The sequence below is a fragment of the Lactuca sativa genome, chromosome 5 (genome assembly GCF_002870075.4).
Source record: "Lactuca sativa cultivar Salinas chromosome 5, Lsat_Salinas_v11, whole genome shotgun sequence".
Lineage (NCBI taxonomy): Eukaryota > Viridiplantae > Streptophyta > Magnoliopsida > Asterales > Asteraceae > Lactuca > Lactuca sativa.
In genome coordinates, this window is record NC_056627.2 from 317,044,703 (window position 1) to 317,066,755 (window position 22,053).

The 22,053-nt window shown below is 36.5% G+C and overlaps 1 protein-coding gene across 1 annotated transcript; it reads left to right on the plus strand.

Annotated features, from left to right (window-relative positions):
* Nucleotides 1–17,028: 17,028 nt before the first annotated feature.
* Nucleotides 17,029–19,204, plus strand: LOC111891776 (vacuolar-sorting receptor 1). Its single transcript, XM_023887836.3, has 6 exons — nt 17,029–17,329; nt 17,413–18,108; nt 18,191–18,279; nt 18,368–18,521; nt 18,683–18,789; nt 18,887–19,204. Exons 1-6 carry the CDS (start codon nt 17,029–17,031, stop codon nt 18,983–18,985), a joined length of 1,446 nt encoding a protein of 481 aa, XP_023743604.1. The 3' UTR covers nt 18,986–19,204.
* Nucleotides 19,205–22,053: the final 2,849 nt, after the last annotated feature.

The following is a 22,053-nucleotide window of genomic DNA, read 5'->3' on the forward strand; positions in this document are numbered from 1 at the left end:
CTTTATCAAAACTCTTTTCTTAATTTTTAGAAAACATTTTCTTTTTGGAAAATCTTTTAATCCCTCGATTTGAGTTCAGACACCCCCGAAGGGGTGTCCGAATCCCTCAAACCAGGGCTCGGATACCAACTTGTAACATCCCAAAAATACCGGTAAAAATTTCATTTTTAATTTAGGTTAATACATAGAAACATCATTACAAAACATTCATAACAATAATCCATTTCTGAAAACCGGTAATATCATAGTAATAATTCAGAGTACATCCCAGAAATCCATAGTGCGGAAACAAGAGTGTGTGATATGCAGCTACCGCGCCGACTCCTTTCCCCTAGCTAAAGAGGTACCTGAAACAACAACTGAAAAATGTAAGCACAAAGCTTAGTGAGTTCCCCTATCGTACCACATACCATACAAACACATAACATACATACTGCCAAGCTATTTTGGGGTGCTTGACTACCCGGTATGGCCATTCTGGGGTGCCGACTACCCGTGCGGCCATTCTGGGGTGCCGTCTACCCGTGTCAAGCTATTCTGGGGTGCTGACTACCCGTCGGTCCTGACAACCGATCCTCGGGGACTATTTCACCCCTACTGCTACTTACACATATATCATAACATAATAAATTATCAGACATATCTGGGGTGTCTGAACTACCTTTCGGTCCTAACAACCGAACTCTACTTCTATCACACATAACACATCATGCTAGCATATAACATATAGTGTAGTAGCAAACCTAGATGATATCACAAAGACATTCATCTAACGTACAACTCCTACTGGGGGGCCAACATTGTGGCCATAGACCCACCGCTACTGGAAGGTAACTCACCTCAAAGTAGCTGCTGATCTGATCGGGAACTGACTGTCTATTGCTGCTGCTGCTCCGGACGTCCTCCGGCTATAATTCCCACAATACGATCAGTCAAACACTTCTAGATGTACTTAGGGTAAAATGAACCTTTTACCCTTGACCAAGTCGAAATCCAAGTCAAAGTCAACTTCCAGTTGACTGGACTCGCCGAGTCCGCGAGCAACTCGCCGAGTCCTTCCCTTACTAATCCGGTCCTACTCACCAAGTCCCTCTCCCCACTCACTGAGTCACCCTTGACTCACCACTCGGGACTATGGGGCCGACTCGAGTCCCGACTCGCCGAGTCCGCGAGCAACTCGCCGAGTTCCTCGAGCGGATCCCCTACTCGCTTCCAATCCACACCAGAACTCCCCATACGAGGGTTTGGGGTTTTGGGACTACGTTACACGGTTAATTCCGCGTGCAAGTATGAAGGGTTGAACCTTCAACGCTTAAACCCCTCTTGCTCTGTGAAAGTTCATATGACTCGCCGAGTTTGAAGAAGAACTCGGCGAGCTCCAAGCAATCTTCATAGGACTCGCCGAGTTGTTCATCCAACTCGCCGAGTCTAGGACCATCTTCATAGAACTCGGCGAGTTCCACTTTGGGACTCGCCGAGTCCCTCGACCCATTTCCCGAGTAGGCCAGATCTGAGACATGCAACCCTTCAAAACCACAAATATATGGTCCTAGAGCATGTTTACCACGTAAAGTTGCAAACTTTACGTGCATGCATGGCCCTATGAGCTCAAACATGCAATTCCAAGCTCTTTAAGAGGTCCTACACTCAATGGGGACCTCAATCACCTCAACCACAGAGACTTTATGCTACTAGGATGTTCGAAAGGTCCAAATCCGAAGTCCTTGCAGAACATTAACCATAAACACATAGAGATTTAGGTTCTTAGGGCTTAAAACCACTTTTTAGGGACAAAAAGGGGATTTAATGAACTAAAGATCAAGGTAGGAACTTTTCTACCTGAATAGAAGCCCTTCACATAGTAGATTCCGGATCTTCTTCCCTTCTTGCACTCTTCAACCTTCTCCTTCTTCTCCCAAGCTCCAAACCACCTTCACAATGCTAAAAAAATCACCCACAAGGACACAAAGAGGCTAGGCTTCGTTCTACAGATCTCTTGGAGTGCTAGGGGAAATGGAGGCTGGGTTAGATCGTTTAAATAGGGTGCAAACACCCGAGTTAGGGTTTTAGTCCAGACAGGGTCTACTCGCCGAGTACCACGAGCCTACTCGTCGAGTAGACAGAGTAGATCCCGCGTCTAGTCCCGCTTCTACTCGACGAGTTAGTCCTTCAACTCGCCGAGTCCAAGGTTAAAATGCAATATATAAGGAGAGTTAATAACTAAGAATACATGCCAGGAACCAGGTGCTACAGCGTGTTTTCTACCACAAGATCTGGATTTTAAGTAATTATAGGTCATTTCATTTGATGATTTATGGTTTTCATTTTAACATTGTTGCAATTAATATACGTAAGTAAAAAAATTTGATCACAACAAAAATTATTGGAATATAAATAATAATGATTAATAACAAAAAATAAACAAATTTATTTTTTTCAAAACTTAACATAAGTCGTTCCAAAAAAAACCTAACATAAAGTTACCTCTCTTTCATAACGAACTCTTAACAATCTAATTTTCAATTCTAATAAGCATTAACAAAAAAACTTAAAGTTATTTATACTTATTATTATAATAAATAAATAATCGATAAATTTTATTAATCATAATTTTATTCATCCATATTTGCATGCGAATAAGTCCAGTGCCACCTAGACAAGTCCAGATAAGGGAAGGTTTTACTTCGAGGTCATCGGTGATGACTCTTGCGAGGTCATATGTTTATTAAACATGCATTAACCCTATGTCCTAAACCAAAACCATTATACGCAAACCATAAGGGCCCAAACTTGTGCATACTAAGCATTTTTTTTCCTTTGCATTGCAAGTGTTACAACTATTCGTTGCCACAATGACCGATAACAATATGTATCTACATTTTGTTTCCTGAAATATAACATATTTCAGAATAAAACTAATTGCCAAAATAAATTATTTGTCGCACGCCGTTTTGCGCGGGTACACCACTAGTGTGTGTGTGTGTATATATATATATATATATATATATATATATATATATATATATATATATATATATGAAAATGGTAATACGAGAATACAAATAATTTGCAAAAATACAAAGAACAGTTATAAATTTACACATCATTCTTATTATCTTTTAATTATAAAACATTACAATAATGGAATAAGGTTAAATTTGTCAATTAAGAAAAAATTATTGGATTGGGTGTCTAAGCCCATAACTATAATTGATATAAACTTAAATTGATAGTAGCACAATCTATTTGGCTTGTCCTCAAACCTAGTAATTGAATGGGATGACTTTTAGAGAGAGATACTGATTTATTAATTTATTATATGATTAATAAATTAATTAGAAATCAATATAAATGATTTGTTAATATATTATGAGAATAATGAATTAACTAGAAATGATAATATTTAATTAAGAATTAATCATAAATTAATTGAAATTAATTTTGGGATTAATTGGATTAATTAAAAGTATAGGGGTTAAAGTGTAATTGTTCAATAGTTGAGCAAGAGAAGTTCTAGAACCTTTAAAAGACCTTGGACGGTTTTTGTAAGGATCTAGAGGATCTAGAATTATCCTTGGAGGATAATTAGAAAGCTGGATAATTACCAAATTAAAATAATATTATTTTATTCTTTTTAAGGTTATCTAGGGTTTCCTTGTTACACTATAAATAGGACCTTTGGGATACAAATTCCGGCCATGACTTTTATAGAAGGGTTAGGCCAAAATTCTTACATCTCCTATCTCTCTCTCATCAAGCTTCTTGTTGGTTGCTACGATTTGGGTGTGAACCATTAAAGGCACGACACTTGTGGTGCTTGCTTCCAATAATTCTTCAAGAAGGTTTTGATTAGTTATTTACTACAATAAATAAAAGGTATGTAAACCCTACTTTTGTTTTGTTATATTCGAAATTACCTAGGGTTTATAGATTTGTGTTGTTCAATAGAATATTACTTCAATAGTGTTATGACATAGATCTTTAGGTTGCATGTACCCTTAAGTGTTAATGATTTATCTGCGTTAATAGGGCTCAGGCCCGTAGATTTAGGGTTTCTGACCTCAGTGCGGACTCGTCGAGTCCATTCATTAATCTAGTCAGCAAATCGCGATCCTACTCGACGAGTCTAGGCGTCGACTCGTCGAGTCCTTCTCTCTAACTCAAAATAAATGAATAACATAGAATACCTGGGAATCTGGATGTTACATTATACCTAAATAATATATAATTGAATTATTGAATTTTTACATTACTAACCCTAATTAGGGTTTATATTCAATAATTAGTAAAAAGAGAGTTATTTTGAATTATAACTTGCCAATAGTACATTAGTAATATTAGTGAATATCACATTTCTCCTAAAGTTCTAATACAAGTTGAGTTGACCTGGTTGACTTTTGTTGACTTTGTTTGACCATAATTGACGGCTGTCATTAAAGGAAATTTGTAGTGTGCGTTATGTGACATCCCCATTTTCATGGCCAGAAAATACCAATTTTGTTTATGCTTTATAAAAATTAGAGTACCTTTTTTAATAAAAGTGTTGCGGAATTTGTCCCCAGAAAAACATGATCATTACGTTATCAAAGCTTTTCCGAAGAAATGTATTTTTGTATTCATTTTAAAACATTGGGATGTCATCGTCAATACAGGAACATAAGCATAAACAAAACTTACATTTATTTACACTAGTGATCTACATCTCTTTTAAATCTCTCAGTGTAAAGTAGCTTCGTATCGACACCTGTGATACAAATAAGCTGGAGTGGGTCAGGTTGGGAAACCTGGTGAGTACATAGGGTTTTCAACCCACAATAATATAATTATTATATTTCAACATCAAACAATCAACCCAATCACTCATTCCCATTATCTTCTTAAGGATTTACCCTAAGGATCAGCTAATCCTTGTTCATTCATTCCTAAGGATCATCCTAAGGAAACAACATGAAGTCCATTGTTGCCAATGAAACATTGGTCAAGCGCAACTGCTAATATTATCACTTAGGCGCAACTACCAGAATTGGGACATTTTCTATGAGGCGCTTCTGCCGGTATTGACCTTTAAACGCTACTGTCATGGTCATAAGGCTCCCTATTAGGTGCAACTGCCGATACTGTCCTTAGAGAGCAGCTGCTAGGACGTTTATCATAGATCTAAAACATCTACGGGTTGTGGCGCAGCTGCCAGTGCTCATCTATAGGGTACTAGGTCCATTGCTGCCAATGTTTACCTATAGAGCACTAGGTCCATACTACTAATGTTCCTCTATTTCAGCTTTTATCCCTCATCATTCATCTACCCATGTTTTACCCAACATATTTTGTAGATATAAAATACTTTATACAGTTTACATCATTTAAAACATGTATAAAAATCTTTCACCAAAATAGACAACACATATTCAGACAACATAGCACGTAATTTATATTAATTAAAATACTTCATATCTATGTGTAAGATGAAAGGGACTATGCACTCACCTGATTAGGTGGTGACTTGGCACTCGGACAGCACTTCGTTACTCTTAAAACAATTTCCTCGACAAAACCTAGTATCAATATCACTAGGGTTTAGTCTGATGTTAACCGCGACTAATTAATAGTCTAGGTATTATTATTATTATATAAGCGTTAACACAATACTTTTCACCCACTATATACAGACGAGGCCAGACATGGAACACCGGAGGGCAGGATCATTTCGGCATATAAGCACTTCTGAATCCAGCAACCCAAGCGGCCCTCCAAACCGGAACCCCCGTACCGCGAGTGGTTAAAAAGACATTATAATGAAACTTATATAGCTCATAATAATAGTCTAAATACTTATTATAAGTTCCTAATAACTTTACTATATTGAAACTTAAGTTATACTAAAGATAGGGTAGGCATAGCTCACTTACAGCGGGTTTTCTCGAAAAACCGGGCTTCGCTGGAGCAGCGTTCCCGAGCCGAAAGGCTCTTTTCTCGGGGCTTCCTTTGGGTGCTAGGGGGTTTACCTAGGCTTTTAGGGGGGTTAGGGGGCTAGAGAGAGAGAGTCTAGAGAGAGCAAGAATAGTTTGGGAAGGTGTGAAGAATGAGGGAGCCCGACACCTCTATTTATAGGCTGGAAAACAGCTCTACTCGTCAAGTCCATGCCAGGTGTCACCCTCTGGTGGCTTGCCTTGGGGAGAAAGCCTTGGCCCTTGTTCAGCCACGTCACCCAATTTCGCACAACACCCTGCCGAATTCTAAACCCTGTAACTTTCGCATACGAGCTCCGTTTTTGAAGTTCTTTATATCCACGCGTAGGTACAAACATGATCTACAACTTTCATTTAGAATCTGTCGGCTAATTGTCGACCGATATTAAATTTAAAAGTAGGAGGAGTTTAGACTGTTAAATGGCCGCGAAGAATTCATAATTCCTTCATACAGACTCCGTTTTCGTCTGTATTTTTACCGTTGAGTTCCTATTAATGATATATTCAAATCTCATTTAGTTCACGTAAGCCAAAAAACACTCAAACTAATATTCGAGTTTCAGGTCGTTCACTACTAAGCCGAATCTTAGAAAAATCATAACTTCCTCATACGAAGTCAGATTTGGGCGTTCTTTTTATGGATGTTCTCGGTTTAATGTATACTACAACTTTTGTTTAGATCACTAAGGCTAAAAAGTCATCTATCGTAAATTCACTATTTACGCCTCCCGGTGTCGTGCCGGTTTTGCTGTAAAACTTCGACGGACCATAACTTCTTCATTGTAACTCGGATTTCCGCGTTCTTTATATGTACGGAACCCTTGAGACATATTCTACAGCTTAGTTAAGATTATTTATTCTAAATAATCTTTTGGAAAAAAGTCGTTTTCGACCCTATTATCTCTAAATTGACTAGCTCGGATCTACGAGCGTTACACGTTAAGACCTACACTATAAGAGTCGTTGAAAAAGGAGTTCGTATGCGGGAGTTAAGAAATTTTAAATTTTGTCCCTCACGCGCACCCACGCGTAGTGTGCGACGCATACTTGACGACTGGATTTGTCAGGATACAGATGACGTGGCATGATGAGAGGGGGACATGTGGTAGCTCCATATGGCCCACATGCACTTGTGCGTCGTGCAATCTAGATTTTTCTATAAATAGCAAGTCCCGACAATTCTATGCTCACACCTCAAATATATCTCTCACTCTCTCTCGATTTCCATGCCACTGATTCCCGACCATCTCCCAAGTCCCGAACTCATGAATTCTACCCTACATCAACAGTTTCACGCATCAAGGGTGCAGTCACGTCTCCAAATAATTGTTTTCAAACCTTTTACCTGGGGGGGGGGTGGGGGAATACATGTTATAAACTACCGCTTTCATAAATATTGCTAAATGTATATAACTTTATTTATATGATTATGCCTAGAACATTAGGATGATATGATGCCCTATAAATACCCTGCCTAACTTTTAGGGATAATATTATGCCTAGTTGTTACGATGACTTACACTAATAGAAAACATCATATCTAGTTGTTACATTGGCCAGTTGCCAGGAAACACTTTTTCTCTGGTCATTAACATAGCCAAACTTTGGATAAGCTTAGTACTTAGTGGTTACTCTGCCTAAATACCTGGCTAAGCAAAACACGCTAACTTAGTTATATATATGTATAAGATTTATATATATATATATATATATATATATATATATATATATATATATATATATATATATATATATATATATATATATATATATATATAATAAGTATGTCACATAACTACAACATAGAACAACAACATAATCGACCAGTGGAGGCTCACATAAACAAGTGTTAGATGAGACACGATTCATCCCCTAGCTGAATAACCTTTAGCTATAATCCCTAAGCCTATAATTGTTAATCTTAAGTGTGCGGGGAATATATGTATTGATCAATACGGAGTTGACACCTCCACTTGTGGTTGCTAGCTACAACACGACAACAGTCGGTGCATGCATGCATTTCTAAAAACGGATGACATCTAATGAAGCGTCAGAATTTTGGATAGATGACAACAACAACCATAGCTCGATTATGGGAACTCATCGTAACGTTGTTAAACTAATCGATCTAAAAACTACTACTAAGAAATAAACCCAAGAAAGTAGTGATAAAGTACAACTCAAGTATGAGAGTTTAGGAAAACAACAACGGTAATATAACCAACCCCACAAAATATTTATAAGTATACAAAACCTGTGAACTCACCTACGTTATGTTCAACTTTCAAACCAAATGTATTCTTAGAAGAATGAGTCCCAAAGGAGATGAGCAAGACCCCAGTGATGCAACAAGATGCCTATGTGTTTTATTATTGTACTTTGGTTCTGTAATGTATTGTACCTTGAGCACCTATTTATCCTATATTACCCAATGAAAAAAAAGTAACGGTTGCATAATATTTGTGTACTATTCAATATAATTTTGTATTCATGATCCAACATCTTAATGTCGCACAGCCTGACATTTTTGCCACCGGCCAAGGGTGTGACATGTGTCCCTCTGACACTTATTTTATGATATATATATATATATAGCAATGTTATTATTATTTTATCCTAACCATGTTAAAAATTCTTCAAAAAGACTTACGGTTACATATTTTTTTGTTTTTATTTTTTACCAACGATAAGGATAGATAATAATATGTAATTTTGTCTATAAAAGAATAAATTATTGAAATCATCTACCTGGTTTATCAAAATTATGAGTTTAGCCCATAACTTTTTTTCTTTTTTCACATAGACCATCTCTAACGTATCATTTTGTTGCATTTTTATTCATTTATAGAAATAAAAAGCCTATGTTGCCGTTTGTATTTCAATTTTCATTTCTTTATTATTTAATAATAAAAGAAAATAGAAAAAAGAATTAAGTAATAAATACATGAGTCTCACTCTAATGATTTTGTATTCTCATTGCATCAAAATTACTCTTAAATTGAACGTTGAACAGGGATATCTCACTACTAGAAAACAGGGCATTACCGACAGTTTTCTAGCCATGGAAAAAATCCGTCGTAAACAGCAACGGAATACCGACGGACAATGAATTAGGATATTAGTGACTGTATTCTGATGGTTTAATAACAGAATCAAGTTTGTCACTAATTGGTTACAATATACCGACGCTTCACCGACGGAAATCAACAACTTTGCAATTCCGTCGCTAATTCGTAGGTAAAACAATTTTTTTAATATAATTATTATTTAGAGTAAATTACTGAAATCGTCCCTGTGGTTAGTGAAAATTACATGTTTGGTCCCTAACTTTTTTTTGCACTCGGATTGTCCCTGTGGTTTGATTTTGTTGTGTTTTTCGTCCCTTACATACATAAAGTTAGGGATCAAATGTGCAATTTTGACCAAACCATAGGGACGAAAAATGCAACAAAATCAAACCATAGGGACGATCCGAGTGCAAAAAAAAGTTAGGGACCAAACATGCAATTTTGACCAAACCATAGGGACGATTTCAGTATTTTACTCTATTATTTATAATTGTAAGGGGTCAATCGATAAATCAAAAAATTAAAAGGTCTTAAAAGGGTTTGAAGATCGATAGAAACCTAGCCGTTGTTCATTTTTCACCTCGCCGTAATCAAGGATGCCATTGTGTAACGCCCAAAATTTTCAAACAATTTTTTACGTTTTCAAAGACATACTTTCATTCATAAATATTATAAAAATGTCATTGTATCACATATCAATCCATAGAAACACAACCCAAGATCATAATGTATAAAAACTCCTCATGTGTGTACTGATCATGCCGGCGCCTTCCCGCGATCCTCACTGGTACCTGAAACACATAACACAACATTGTATACACAAATGCTTAGTGAGTTCCCCAAAATACCATATATAACACATAATAGCCACTCGAGGCTATAACTCTGTGGACCCTCCAGTCCTAACTCCATGGACCCTCTGGTCCTAAGTCTGTGAACCTTCCGGTTCTAACTCTATGAACCTTCCGGTTCTAACTCTATAAACTCCGGAACATACACGACATGAATCACATAGAAATAATGCAGTGTATCACAATCACATAAATAACATACAAGATACTATGTCATATAACTCTAATTACCACTCTATGTAAAGTATAGTGAGAAGACTCACCTCGGGTAACTCGGTAATCTCAAACTCGGTAAAATCTGGTCTAGCCTCCGCCTAATCACATGGAATAATCACTCTAATCAATACAACTCTCAAGGCTAGACTATTCCCTCTCTTAGCACTCTCAGAAGGGTAAAAGACCATTTTACCCCTCTCATGGCTCAAAGACCCTAACATTGACCAAACCCTAAAAGTCAACAAAAGTCAACTCTCCGGGTTACGCTGCGCGTACCAAACCTGTACGATGGGCGTACCTGGCGACCTCATAGAAATGGGGAACACGACCCCCCTATGCCGCACGTACTGGGATTACGCCCTGCCTAACTCCCAGTTTCAGACTCCTTAGCTTTTGGGGTCTTAAACAGTTAAGACACATGTCCAACTTTCAGATCTGACCATCCCTAAGCCTCTTAATCCATAAAGTTGGTGACTTTAAGCCTTTGCGTGGCTGTAAAAGTCACCAACACCCATAACATTCCATTTCCAACCCTAGAAAAGCTCATAACTCAAGCATGACCCCATAACAACGACCAAGTTGGGATTTTTATGGATCTACAACACATATATCATTGAAATGCGACAGATCTAGGTCCATGGAGTCCCTTATGCTCATAAAGTCTCCACCTTTGGGACTTTAACCCTAGAGATGGTCCATGCAACACCAAACCAAAATAAAGAGGAAAGTTTTGAGCTTTTTACCTCTAGATGAAGCTCCTCCCTCTAAAGAACTCATATCCAAACTTGAACTTCAAACTCTAGCCTCCACAAGCTCCTCTCCTTCTTCTTCACTAACATACAAAGGCACTTTTAGCTCAAAACACTCACACACAAGCTTTAGGATGAAGGAAATGCTCTCTTAGTGTTTCATTCTCTGATATGGTGGCTGAGGATAAAGCCTTAACATTCCTTATATAGTGCACAAGCCAAATATTAGGGTTTGCATCTGGGCCCGCTACGCCCTGCGTAACCCTGGGTACGCCCAACGTACCTAGGCGAGTCCGCATCCAAATTAAGCGCATGATTACGCGCAACGTACTCTCTAGTACGCCCAACGTACTTATTTGCTACAATTTTCACTCATGGGCTAATCTTGACAACTTACAAAAGAGAAGGGTTAAATAACTTTACCTGAATTTTGGGATGTTACACATTGCTCACCGACTCGATTGCACCGTCAATGCTCCCATCACTAGAATCTGCCGCCGCCGACTGCTTTCTTTTTACTGACATTCATCTCCAACAACAGTCAATTTTACCTTAACCTCTAGGTTTAATACAAGTATTGTTCCCTCTCTTCTCTCCTTCCGCCCTCTCCTTTCTCGTACATCGTCGCCTGTACTGCTGGAGACATCTGTTTAGTACCTTCTAGTGCTCTGCCTCCACAAAGCCGAAGACGGAGAAAGTAATTGGTATATTTGGTCCTACCGGTGCCGGAAAAAGCCAACTCACATTAGAGCTTTCTAAAAAGCTTAATGTCGAGTTAATCAACACAAATTCTGCCCATGTATATATAAATTTAGGTATATCTTATTCCATGAAAGATTGTAGTACTTTTTATAAAGCTTATTGGATTATTAGTGTATAGATCCTTCTCAATCGTTAATCCTTTATGTTTTTTGATTTTGCTAAAGAAAAATGAGTTTTTGATGCGAAAATGGTAAAAAAAATGTTTGTTTCAGTTGGGAAGTGATTTTGATCACCAGATCTTGAAGTGCCATTTGTATTTTGATCAATAGATAATTTATTACCATTATTACCGGATCCTCCTATTTCAAGTGCAAATGCAAGATCCAAAGTGTGATTTGAAGTCCATTGGCTCACCAAGAGCAGCTGGAGCAGCACGTTCCGCCACTGGTACCACAACATCCTCTTCACTGCAAAAAAGAAATATAATTTGAGCCAAAAAAACATTAAAATTGTTAATCTTCATTTATAGTAATATTTATAAGGAAAAGCAGATTTATATATCGTTCTAAAGAAGAAAAACTGGTGACAACTTAACATACCCTGCCATTTTGTTCTGTTTGATCGAATCTTCTGTCAAACTGTTTCAAAAAGAAAGCTAAGTCATAAATATTATATCACATTTATGATGTTTCTTCTAATGTTTATTTTATTTGACATAAATGTGAATGAAATCAAAACAGGGAAATTTAGTGCTTTTCTCCGGAATTTAATGTGAAGGATGAACAGGCCAACCTTTGAAGGTATCAGTCAAGAAGCTTTTTTGGCTTTTACAGAGATGCAATCATTGAGTATTAGGTGTAATGAGTTCATATTCCCTAGTGTCCTCAAAGCTTGCTCTATGAAGAAGGATATCATTGGAGGGAAACAGATACGTGGAATTGTGGTGGTGACCGGTTCGAAAATGATGTTTATGTTGCAAATATTATGCCCCATTGGTGTGTTCTAAAATTATTTTACTCTTTTGTTAAGGTTATAGAGATTTGAACAACCACCTCTTGAGCATGCGAATAGGGATATAACTCCAGTAAGGTCTCAATTAACTCCAAAAAGAATTACAAGGATCAAAAGAGCTTATTATCAAAGAGTTATTATCAGCTATTTTTCTGTTTTTACTAGTATATAGGTTTTCTTATTACACTCTGTTAACTTCTTAAACCCGTAAAGATTTGGATTTGTCTTCATATGGAGTTCTTCCATAATTGCAGCCTCAACACAACTTTCATCATTTAACTTTGGTCCCAAGTCTGGTGGAAATGTTGTGACCTCAAGCATTGCCATGGGTAGGTTAAATACAACCTAAATTATATCTTTCTGGTTTCCATTATTATTACTTTGAAAACTTTTTTCTTCTTCATATGTCCATGCTTTAATTTGTTCCTTTATACTTCAGGGTTATTACAAGTACTATCTTGTTATTGTACATGTAAGGATGCCATCATGAAATCCAGGTATGTTTTAAATATAGCTGCTTTATATAATCATAGTTCATAATGAAAATAATTATATATTTAATTCTTATTAATGAACTTGATGTAACTAGTAAAGTCCAAAATATGTATATATACAAGAGATAAGTACACCAGTGACCAAACACATATATAGTATTTTACATAGTAAGTGCTTGTTCTTTTGACTTAATGTAATTAATGAGAACAAGACTTAATATGCTTGTTTCTTTTTTACTTAATACATATAGTACATCTTAATGGGTTGATTGAAGGAGAGAGCCTTTATATCTTCTAACCCCCACTTGTTGGTCAAAATTGTTCAAATTGTTTTTGTCAGGTTAACATAATATAATGTTTTTACTAATTTACCCCTATGTGTCTTTTATATGTTTTAATTGATTTTTTTTCTTTAGGTCGAGGTCTCTTCTATGGATCTGCCAGATCAACAAATCCTAAATAAAGTATACAAAATGTTTTAGGTAATCAGTATATCCGAAGTACATAAATACCCTTTAGTATGCTTCTTGTTCCTGAACTTAAAAAGGAAGTTAAAATTCGTTGGTGCTTACAAGACACTCATAAGGTCATTTTTAAAGATAATTTATTAAGTCTATTTTTATTTTCATATCAATAACATGTATTGTCTTGTGCAACATCTTATATTGCTCATGAATGTAAGAGATCAAATTGAAAATCAAATCCATCATTTAAAATGGTCTCTCCAGTAAGAATTACCCCTCTTGTTTTCTCTCTCTCTCTCTCTCTCTCTCTCTCACACACACACACACTAAGTTACATGTGATTGAAGGTGTACTTGGTTGCCGGTGTGAATATATGAAATGGAAAAAAGATGTCATCAAAGCTTTAGTAGTGATGGGAGAAAGATGGTGGCTACCTCATGCTGGAGACACCTTATGGATTTTGTTATTTGTGTAAATATGTAAATTATTTTTATTATGTCGATATGTATTTGAAATTTATGGTTTCAATGTTTATCAAATATTTGAAACCTTTTATGTTTATATTTATTGATTTTGAAATATGGATTTGATGTATATTTGAATATTCTTTTGTTTTGAATATATAAAAAAAATTGGATTTTTTATGATTTTTTTATATTGCTAGGATTCGTCGGTAATTTGTTACAAGAAAATCCATCGGTAATCCGTCACATCTGTCGGTAATCCGTTATTAAGTTAATCCGTTGATAATGTGTTATTGAATCATTCCATTGATATTCCATTGCAAATACAAATTTGTCGGTAATCCGTCATTAATTACCGTCAAAAAAATCCGTTGCTAAAAATTTGTCATAGCCTTTGGAAATCTATTGCAAACAATTAGCAAGAAGAATATGCCGACGGATTTTAATTTGTTACAATTTCGTCAGTAAAATTAGTGACGGATTACCGACACTTTGACCGTCGATAATGCTCATTTTTGTAGTAGTGTCAGTACCTTGTTGGGATACTCGCAGACCCAATAGTGCTTTGTAAACGGGTATCCGTCGGGGATGGGATTGGTTTTCAGATTCGGGAACGAGGTCAGGATTATCAAAACCTGTTCCAAACCCACCCTGTTGCCATCCCTAGTGGGTAACACGGTGGAGAGAGAGAGAGAGAGAGAGAGAGAGAGAGAGAGAGAGAGAGAGAGAGAGAGAGAGAGAGAGAGAGAGAGAGAGGGTGAGTAAATTTTATTTTATTTTAAAATTGAATAATAATAATAATAATATAACAAAAAATAAAAAAAATGTGTGTCGGACTGAAAATGCAACGATTTAAATTATAAGGTCATTCGTAACACCTACCACATACTATATATATGGTGGATGCCACATCAAAACTACATTCCCCTACCACTATCATGAGATACCTACCACTAACAAACCACTCCACATCATTATTTTATTTTTTTTAATTCAAAAATACAATAAAATTATATTTTTTATAATTAAAAAACATTCATTTTTTTAAACTAGTTTTTCATTAATTATAAAAATAAAATTACAACTTCAAACTACATTACTTAGTTAATCTAGATCGACGACCGCCCTTGTACGAGCAACATTCGAACTTTCTTTGTTGTGAATGTGTTACACAACGTTGAAGAATGTCTCGACGAATTCTACGTCGTCATCCAAGTCAAAAGTTTTTAAGAATTCCATGTGTTTTGTGGAATCAATGTGTTTGTGTTTTGTGGTTTTAGAGAATGAAGGTTTTGTGAGAGAATGAAAATGTGTTTTGGTGAAAATAGAAGATTTATTTATTTGTGTATTGAATCGAGTTTGAAAAAAAAAGGCCCAAATGACCGTTCAACGGTCAAATATGAGCATCCAATTGTCGATTCTGTTTACATTCGTCGTCGGAACATGAAGAACAACGACCACGCTCGACCACGAAATGTCGAGGTGGTGTGCACAAAGTTTTCTCGTGGCCACCTGAACCTACCACAAGGCCTAAGGACAGTCAAAGTATTTTATTTCAAATGGGAGCTGATATATCGATGGATGTTTTTTATACATCCTTTAAGTAAATTGACATTTTTTCCCCTACCCACTTATCTCCCTTCCCCCTCCTCTTTGATAGGGTTTTTCTTCAACCGTAACCGGTAAAAGGTAATTGATTTCATGTGTTTGTTTCATTTGTCACCTGAGAGAGCTCTTAAACTTCCCACGATAATAACAAAACCGGCGAAACCCACTTCTAGAAACACACAATCTTCACATTCCGGCAACAAAGTCAAAGAAGCCAACAAAACTCCGGCGAGAAAATCATTGTGTGTGTCAAACTCAAAGTGGGTTCTCCCGTACTAGCATTGAACAAAAGGATGTTTCATTGTGTGTGTCAGAAAGCTTTGCGATTGTGCTCTATAGTTGTGCATTTTTTGCTTGATTTTAACCACTTGATTTTACCCATCTGCAACTGCTTTTGAAATGTGATCTGTAATGGTGTTTTTTTGCATCTGGAAATAGCATTGAAATTGAAAATAGCTTTGAAGATGGCCAATGAAACTTAGTTGAGCCCACCACCACATATGACGATTAAGATAGAGTATGAGAGTTGCAGATCCAACCTCCAAACTCTAGCAATTGTTCATGGACTTTGGTAATTAGAGGTTGTGAATGTGATAAACATCGCCTTCTCTGACGAACCTAGTTTTTCTCCGGCAACTGTATGGTTCTTGGTTTGAGTGTTTCCGGCTACTTCCTGCGTATTCTTGATGGTGCCTTGGTTTTTTTTGACAATGATGTTTTATAGTATCCGGCGACAAGAGTGGGAAAAAGAGGCGGGGCAAATCGAGGAGTTGGATTTAAGAAAGGGAAACGTAATTATATCTTGGGCCCTTGAGTTTTACTTGTGTTTTGGTGGGTTAGACTGTTAGAGAAAGAAAGACCGATCAAAGAGGAGGGGGAAGGAAGATAACGGGGTAGGGGCAAAATTGTCAATTTACTTGTGGATGTATCAAAAACATTCGTGGATATATCAGCACCCATTCGAATTTTGTTATAAGTGAATTACGTAATTAACTAAAGAATTTATTTAAATGGCGGTTTAGTTTTCTCCGCTGCAACCTGGAGCTCTCCGTTGTCTGCTTTCCACTCGTAGAGAAGAGATCATCGTAGTCTCCGATGTTGTACAATGTACATAGCATAAAGAACACACGCTCACGTCGAAAGCCGCTTACCCTTTTCCCTTCAAAATTTAGCTAAATACCCATGCGAATTTGACATCGACATAAAGAAAAACTTCTATTTTGATTATCTGTAGATTATTTGAAATTAGTGTTCAAATTGTTTTCAAAATCAACTCTTACCATTGAGTTTGTTAATTACATACATTTGAGCTTGCTTGATCATATCATCTTGTTCAAAATCTTTTGGCCAGTTTTACTAACCTTAAGTTTTTGTTATCGAGTTTCTTTTAGTTTAAAGCTTTTGGAACGAGGGTCGTTCCATAAAAGTGAAAATTATGAAAGGGGAGAAGTTAGTGTTCGTAATTCATGTTTGGTTTTTGTTTATGTATGGATCTTGTTTGTGTAATTTTGTGGTCGAGAAGAACAGTTTGAAGGTGATTGCACCCGAGAATTTAAGAGATACATATGAATGTGCAATCGGTGATTTTGGCGTTCCTCGATGTGGAGGAGCATTAAGCGGCTTAGTTGTATATCCAACATTCAATCAACTTGCTTGCAACAACTTCACTGATCATATCCCTTTGATATCAAAGAAACCCGGTAGCCTCCCCGTTTTTCTTCTTGCAGATCGCGGTGGTAATAATAATACTTTAATTAACCACATCATGCTTTATCATTTTTTATTTTTCTTTATGATCATCTGTTTCTTGAATTTTCAGATTGTTACCTCACGTTGAAGGCATGGAATGCACAAAACGCAGGGGCTTCAGCCATTCTAGTTGCAGATAACTGGCCTACAGACTTGATCACCATGGATTTTCCCAAAGATGAAGAAGGAGAAGAACCTCCTTACGTACAAAACATAACCATCCCATCACTACTCATAAGCAACTCACTTGGGGTTTCAATCAAGGAAGCTTTAGAAAACAATGGTCTTGTTTTTGTGAATCTTGAACGGAGTGAAGCTCTCCCTTACGCTGATGAAATGGTCGAATACGAGTTTTGGACAAATAGCAATGATGAGTGTGGGCCCAAGTGTGATACCCATAAATATTTTGTTAAAAGCTTTAAAGGAGTTGCTCAAATACTTGAGAGAAAAGGGTACACTCGGTTCACACCACATTATATCACATGGTTTTGCCCTGAGGAGTATGTTTCAAGCACAAGATGTAAGTCTCAATGTATCAACCATGGAAGATATTGTGCTCCAGATCCTGAACAAGATTTTAGTAAAGGGTATGAAGGGAAAGATGTTGTTGTTCAAAATTTACGCCATGCTTGTTTTTATAAAGTAGTGAATGAAAGTGGAAAACCGTGGGTTTGGTGGGATTTTGTGACAGATTTTGCTACAAATTGCTCAATGAAGGAGCATAAATTCACAAAAGATTGTGCGGATGAAGTTATCAAGTCACTTGGTGAGTTACATGGTGAAAGTACATTTGTGTATTTGAATACTGCTTAACTTTTTGTCTAATTTTGAGTCCATGTGCTTCTTAGGAGTTGATCTCAAGAAAATTGATGAATGCATGGGTGATCCAGAAGCAGATGCTGAAAATGCAGTCCTCAAGGCTGAGCAACAAGTACAGGTGTGGTCTAAAAAAAATGTTTTTTTTGGGTGGATTTGTAGTTTGCATATGTGATGATATGATCTTTCATGTTCTTGTATATATAAAGATAGAGAAAGGTATTCGTGGGGATGTGATGATCCTTCCAACTCTTGTAATAAACAACAGAGAATATAGAGGTAAACTTGATAAAAAAGCAGTTCTGAAAGCCATCTGTTCAGGATTTGAAGAGACCACAGAGCCACCAATTTGTTTAATTTATGGTCAGTACAAAGCTTCATTTTTTTCTCCATTATTTCCCAACAAAATACTCAAGTAAAACATTGTTGCATTTATTGGTAAAAAAGTGAAACATCATTATATAAATTGGTAGAAAAGTGAAAGTTTGTTGCATAAATAAGCATTTAACATATGTGATAAATAGGTAAACATGTTGCTGGAAGTGCTGAGTGGGGTTTTGCATGGACTGTTGTTCTTGGTGTGGCAGCTATTGGAATTGTTGGATATACGTTCTACAAATATAGAGTTCGAGTACACATTTACCTTTTCCCTGTATTTATTTATTTTTATTTTTTTGACCATTTTTCCACTTTCATGAAACTAATTAATATATGGAATCTTGATGCAGAGATACATGGACTCGGAGATCAGAGCAATCATGGCACAGTATATGCCATTGGGTAATGAAGGGGAGGTTCCTGTTCGTGGATCTCATGGAGAAATCTAAGCAACATGCATGTGCTTTTGGTGTTGATGTGTATACTTTGATACCATCTCATGTATTTTATATAATAGTTTGTTATAAGATTGTCTGTCAATCTTATATAGATATATGTATATAATGATGAACTGGATCACATTGCCATGGTTTAGTGATTTGTGAGTTATATAAACTACATTTTTCTCAAGAATCGATCAGTAAAGGATAATACATGAGCAAATTCAATTTGCAACAGCAAGCAAAACAATTATAAACTATCATTTTTGAAGCTAGGAAATAAATTATTTTGTTTCATTTAAACAAAATGGATCTGAACTCTTAAAACCTCCTATTTTTTCATACTACACTTCCATTTTTTTTAATCTCATTTCTTAGTTTGTATTTATTTTCCATACAATGTAAATATTATTGTTAATATTTTATATTTTCTACAGTAAAGTCCTTGAAGTTTGGTTCATTTGACGCAAAAGCCATATCCCTGATTTTTTATTTAATTATCTTTTTATTTTTTTATTTAATTATATTTTTTCCATTTAGCCTAAATAAACTGTAAACACTTTCAAAAAAATATATTTCATGACTAATGCCGATTTCCAGGGATTTTGTAACATCCAAAAAATCAAGGTAAAATTTTCATTTTTAAAAATCAAACTAAAAACCATAAATGTTTACAAAACATAGTTTCCAGGAGTCAAGATCACAAATCAGTGTATCTCAAAATCATATCTCATAAAATCTGAAGGATGTACACAATCAAGCCTTAACCTTGTCCCGATCATCTGAAGTACATGAAATATAACACTAAAAATGTAAGCTAAAACTAAGTGAGTTCTCCCAAAGTACCACACACAACCAAACCAATATACATATTGCATGTTGGATCCATAGTATCCCGACTGGATTACCCTGGAAAACAATCTCCCGATTGGATTGTCACTAGCCCACAATCTCCCGATTGGATTGCCCAGGTTTTTTGGCTGACAACACAAAGTAGTACAACCTCAACGCACCCACAATATATCGACATATCTAACATATCATAAGCATAATATCATCCTATATACTTGGATATATAACCTAGTGGGTTGACATTGGTACATTCGACCCACAAGTACAGTGAGGAGAAACTCATCTCACAGTCCGAAATGTAATTGAATAGATCACAACTCTAACTATTGACTCTACTGGTCACCTATACAATAAATAGTTACCAAAACTCAATCTACCATCCAAAATACCCAAAATGCCCCTGAGTCAAACTTGGTCAAAACCCCTTGTCAAAGGTCAATATCAGAAAGTCAAAAAGTTATGGAAAGTCAAGCAGATTGAGTACGCCCTGCATACTCAGTCACTACATTGGCGTAGTCGTGATCCATACAAATTGCGGGGTTCTTGGCTAGTACGCGCAGCGTATTCCCTGGTACGCTAGTGTACTCGGCTTGCATTTACTCTTTCTTGTTAAGTGCTTAATCTATCAAGACTTAACATCCAAAGCTCATATCAAGCTCCAAAGTACATTCTAAGTCATAAAGTTTCCAACTTTATGACTTTTTGTGGCTAGAGTGAGTCTAACAACCAAACCCCAACTTAATACACAACCAAAACCTCATAACTCATGCATGAAGAAAGGAAAGGGATCAAGATCACATTTTTATGGTTCTTAACACCTAAAAACATCTAAAATGACAACTCTTATGGTTAGAGTAAGTCGTACTCATGAACACTAACTTAAAGGACCAAAATGAACACACACTCTAGGCTAGCAAGATCTAAGCAAATAACTCATCAAGTTTCAAACTTTATACCTTCAAAGGATGCTTAAGGGTGACATACTTATGGATCATGGTTGCCTTGAGCTTCCAAAATGATTCCACTATCTCCTCCTTCCTTCAAGAACAAAACATACACATTCTCAATCTCAAAATGCTCACACAATGGATTAGGTTAGCAAAGGATGATTTTGGAGATGGAGGCTGATGAGGGAAAGGGTATTGAGGAGATAAGGATGTTTAAATAGGGCTCAAACCATAAAAATTAGTGTTTGATCAATTGTTACGTATGCCCAACATACTCATGAGTGCACCCAGCGTACTCACATGAATGTGTGACTTCATTAAACAAGCAATGATATGCATATGCCCTAAGTATGCATGGTTTAAAGAACTAACTTGCCACATAATTATACTTTTGGTTCAAAAATGGAATTACCTGGCTTCTAGGTGTTAAAGATTTTCTGAAAATTTGAAGGACTTTTGTAACACCCATAAAAATCAAACCGATTTAAAACTTTTTCATCCATTCAAAACCATTAAGTTATTACAAAGTGTTTTCAAAATAGTTTAAACATCAGAGTATCCCAGGAATCCAGATCATAAAAATGTGAGGAGGTGCATGATCACGCCTTTGCCTTCCCGCGATCATCTGAAGTACCTGATACAAAATCCAAAACTATAAGCCCAAAGCTTAGTGAGTTCCCCCAAAATACCCATACAGACAAAAATATACATATAATCATAAACAACATACTATGGGTCCAATCAACCATCGAGTTGGAATACCTCAGGCTCTCAACCATTAGGTTGGAATGCCAACATACTACGGGTCCAGTCAACTATTAGGTTGGAATACCCCAGGCCCTCAACCATCGGGTTGGAATGACAACATACTATGGGTCCAATCAATTATCAGGTTGGAATGCCAACATACTATGGGTCCAATCAACCATCATGTTGGAATACCTCAGGCCCTCAACCATCGGGTTGGAATGCCAACATAGTATGAGTCCAATCATCCTCGGGGTGGAATACTCTCACTACCAATCAAACATGTGCACCTAGATCGGATAATCATATAATAGTCTATAGAGACAACATACTAGGGTCCAATCATCCATAGGATGGAATACCCTTAACTACCAATCAAACATGTGCACACATAACAGGTAATCACATAACAGTCTATAGACAGTCAAACCGATCTACATATCTCTAATCATAGCAACATCCTATCTACCATGATACCGATCTAACCGATCTCACTAATAAAAAAAGTAGGTTAACAATCCAAAAGGGCCA

Bases quoted from the DNA above. Each gene is read 5' to 3' on its own strand.
- LOC111891776 (XM_023887836.3), top strand. From the start codon at position 17,029: ATGAAAGGGGAGAAGTTAGTGTTCGTAATTCATGTTTGGTTTTTGTTT. The intron at 17,330-17,412 runs GTAATAATAATA...TTGAATTTTCAG, and splicing joins TCTTCTTGCAGATCGCGGTG to ATTGTTACCTCACGTTGAAG. The intron at 18,109-18,190 runs GTGAGTTACATG...TGTGCTTCTTAG, and splicing joins TGAAGTTATCAAGTCACTTG to GAGTTGATCTCAAGAAAATT.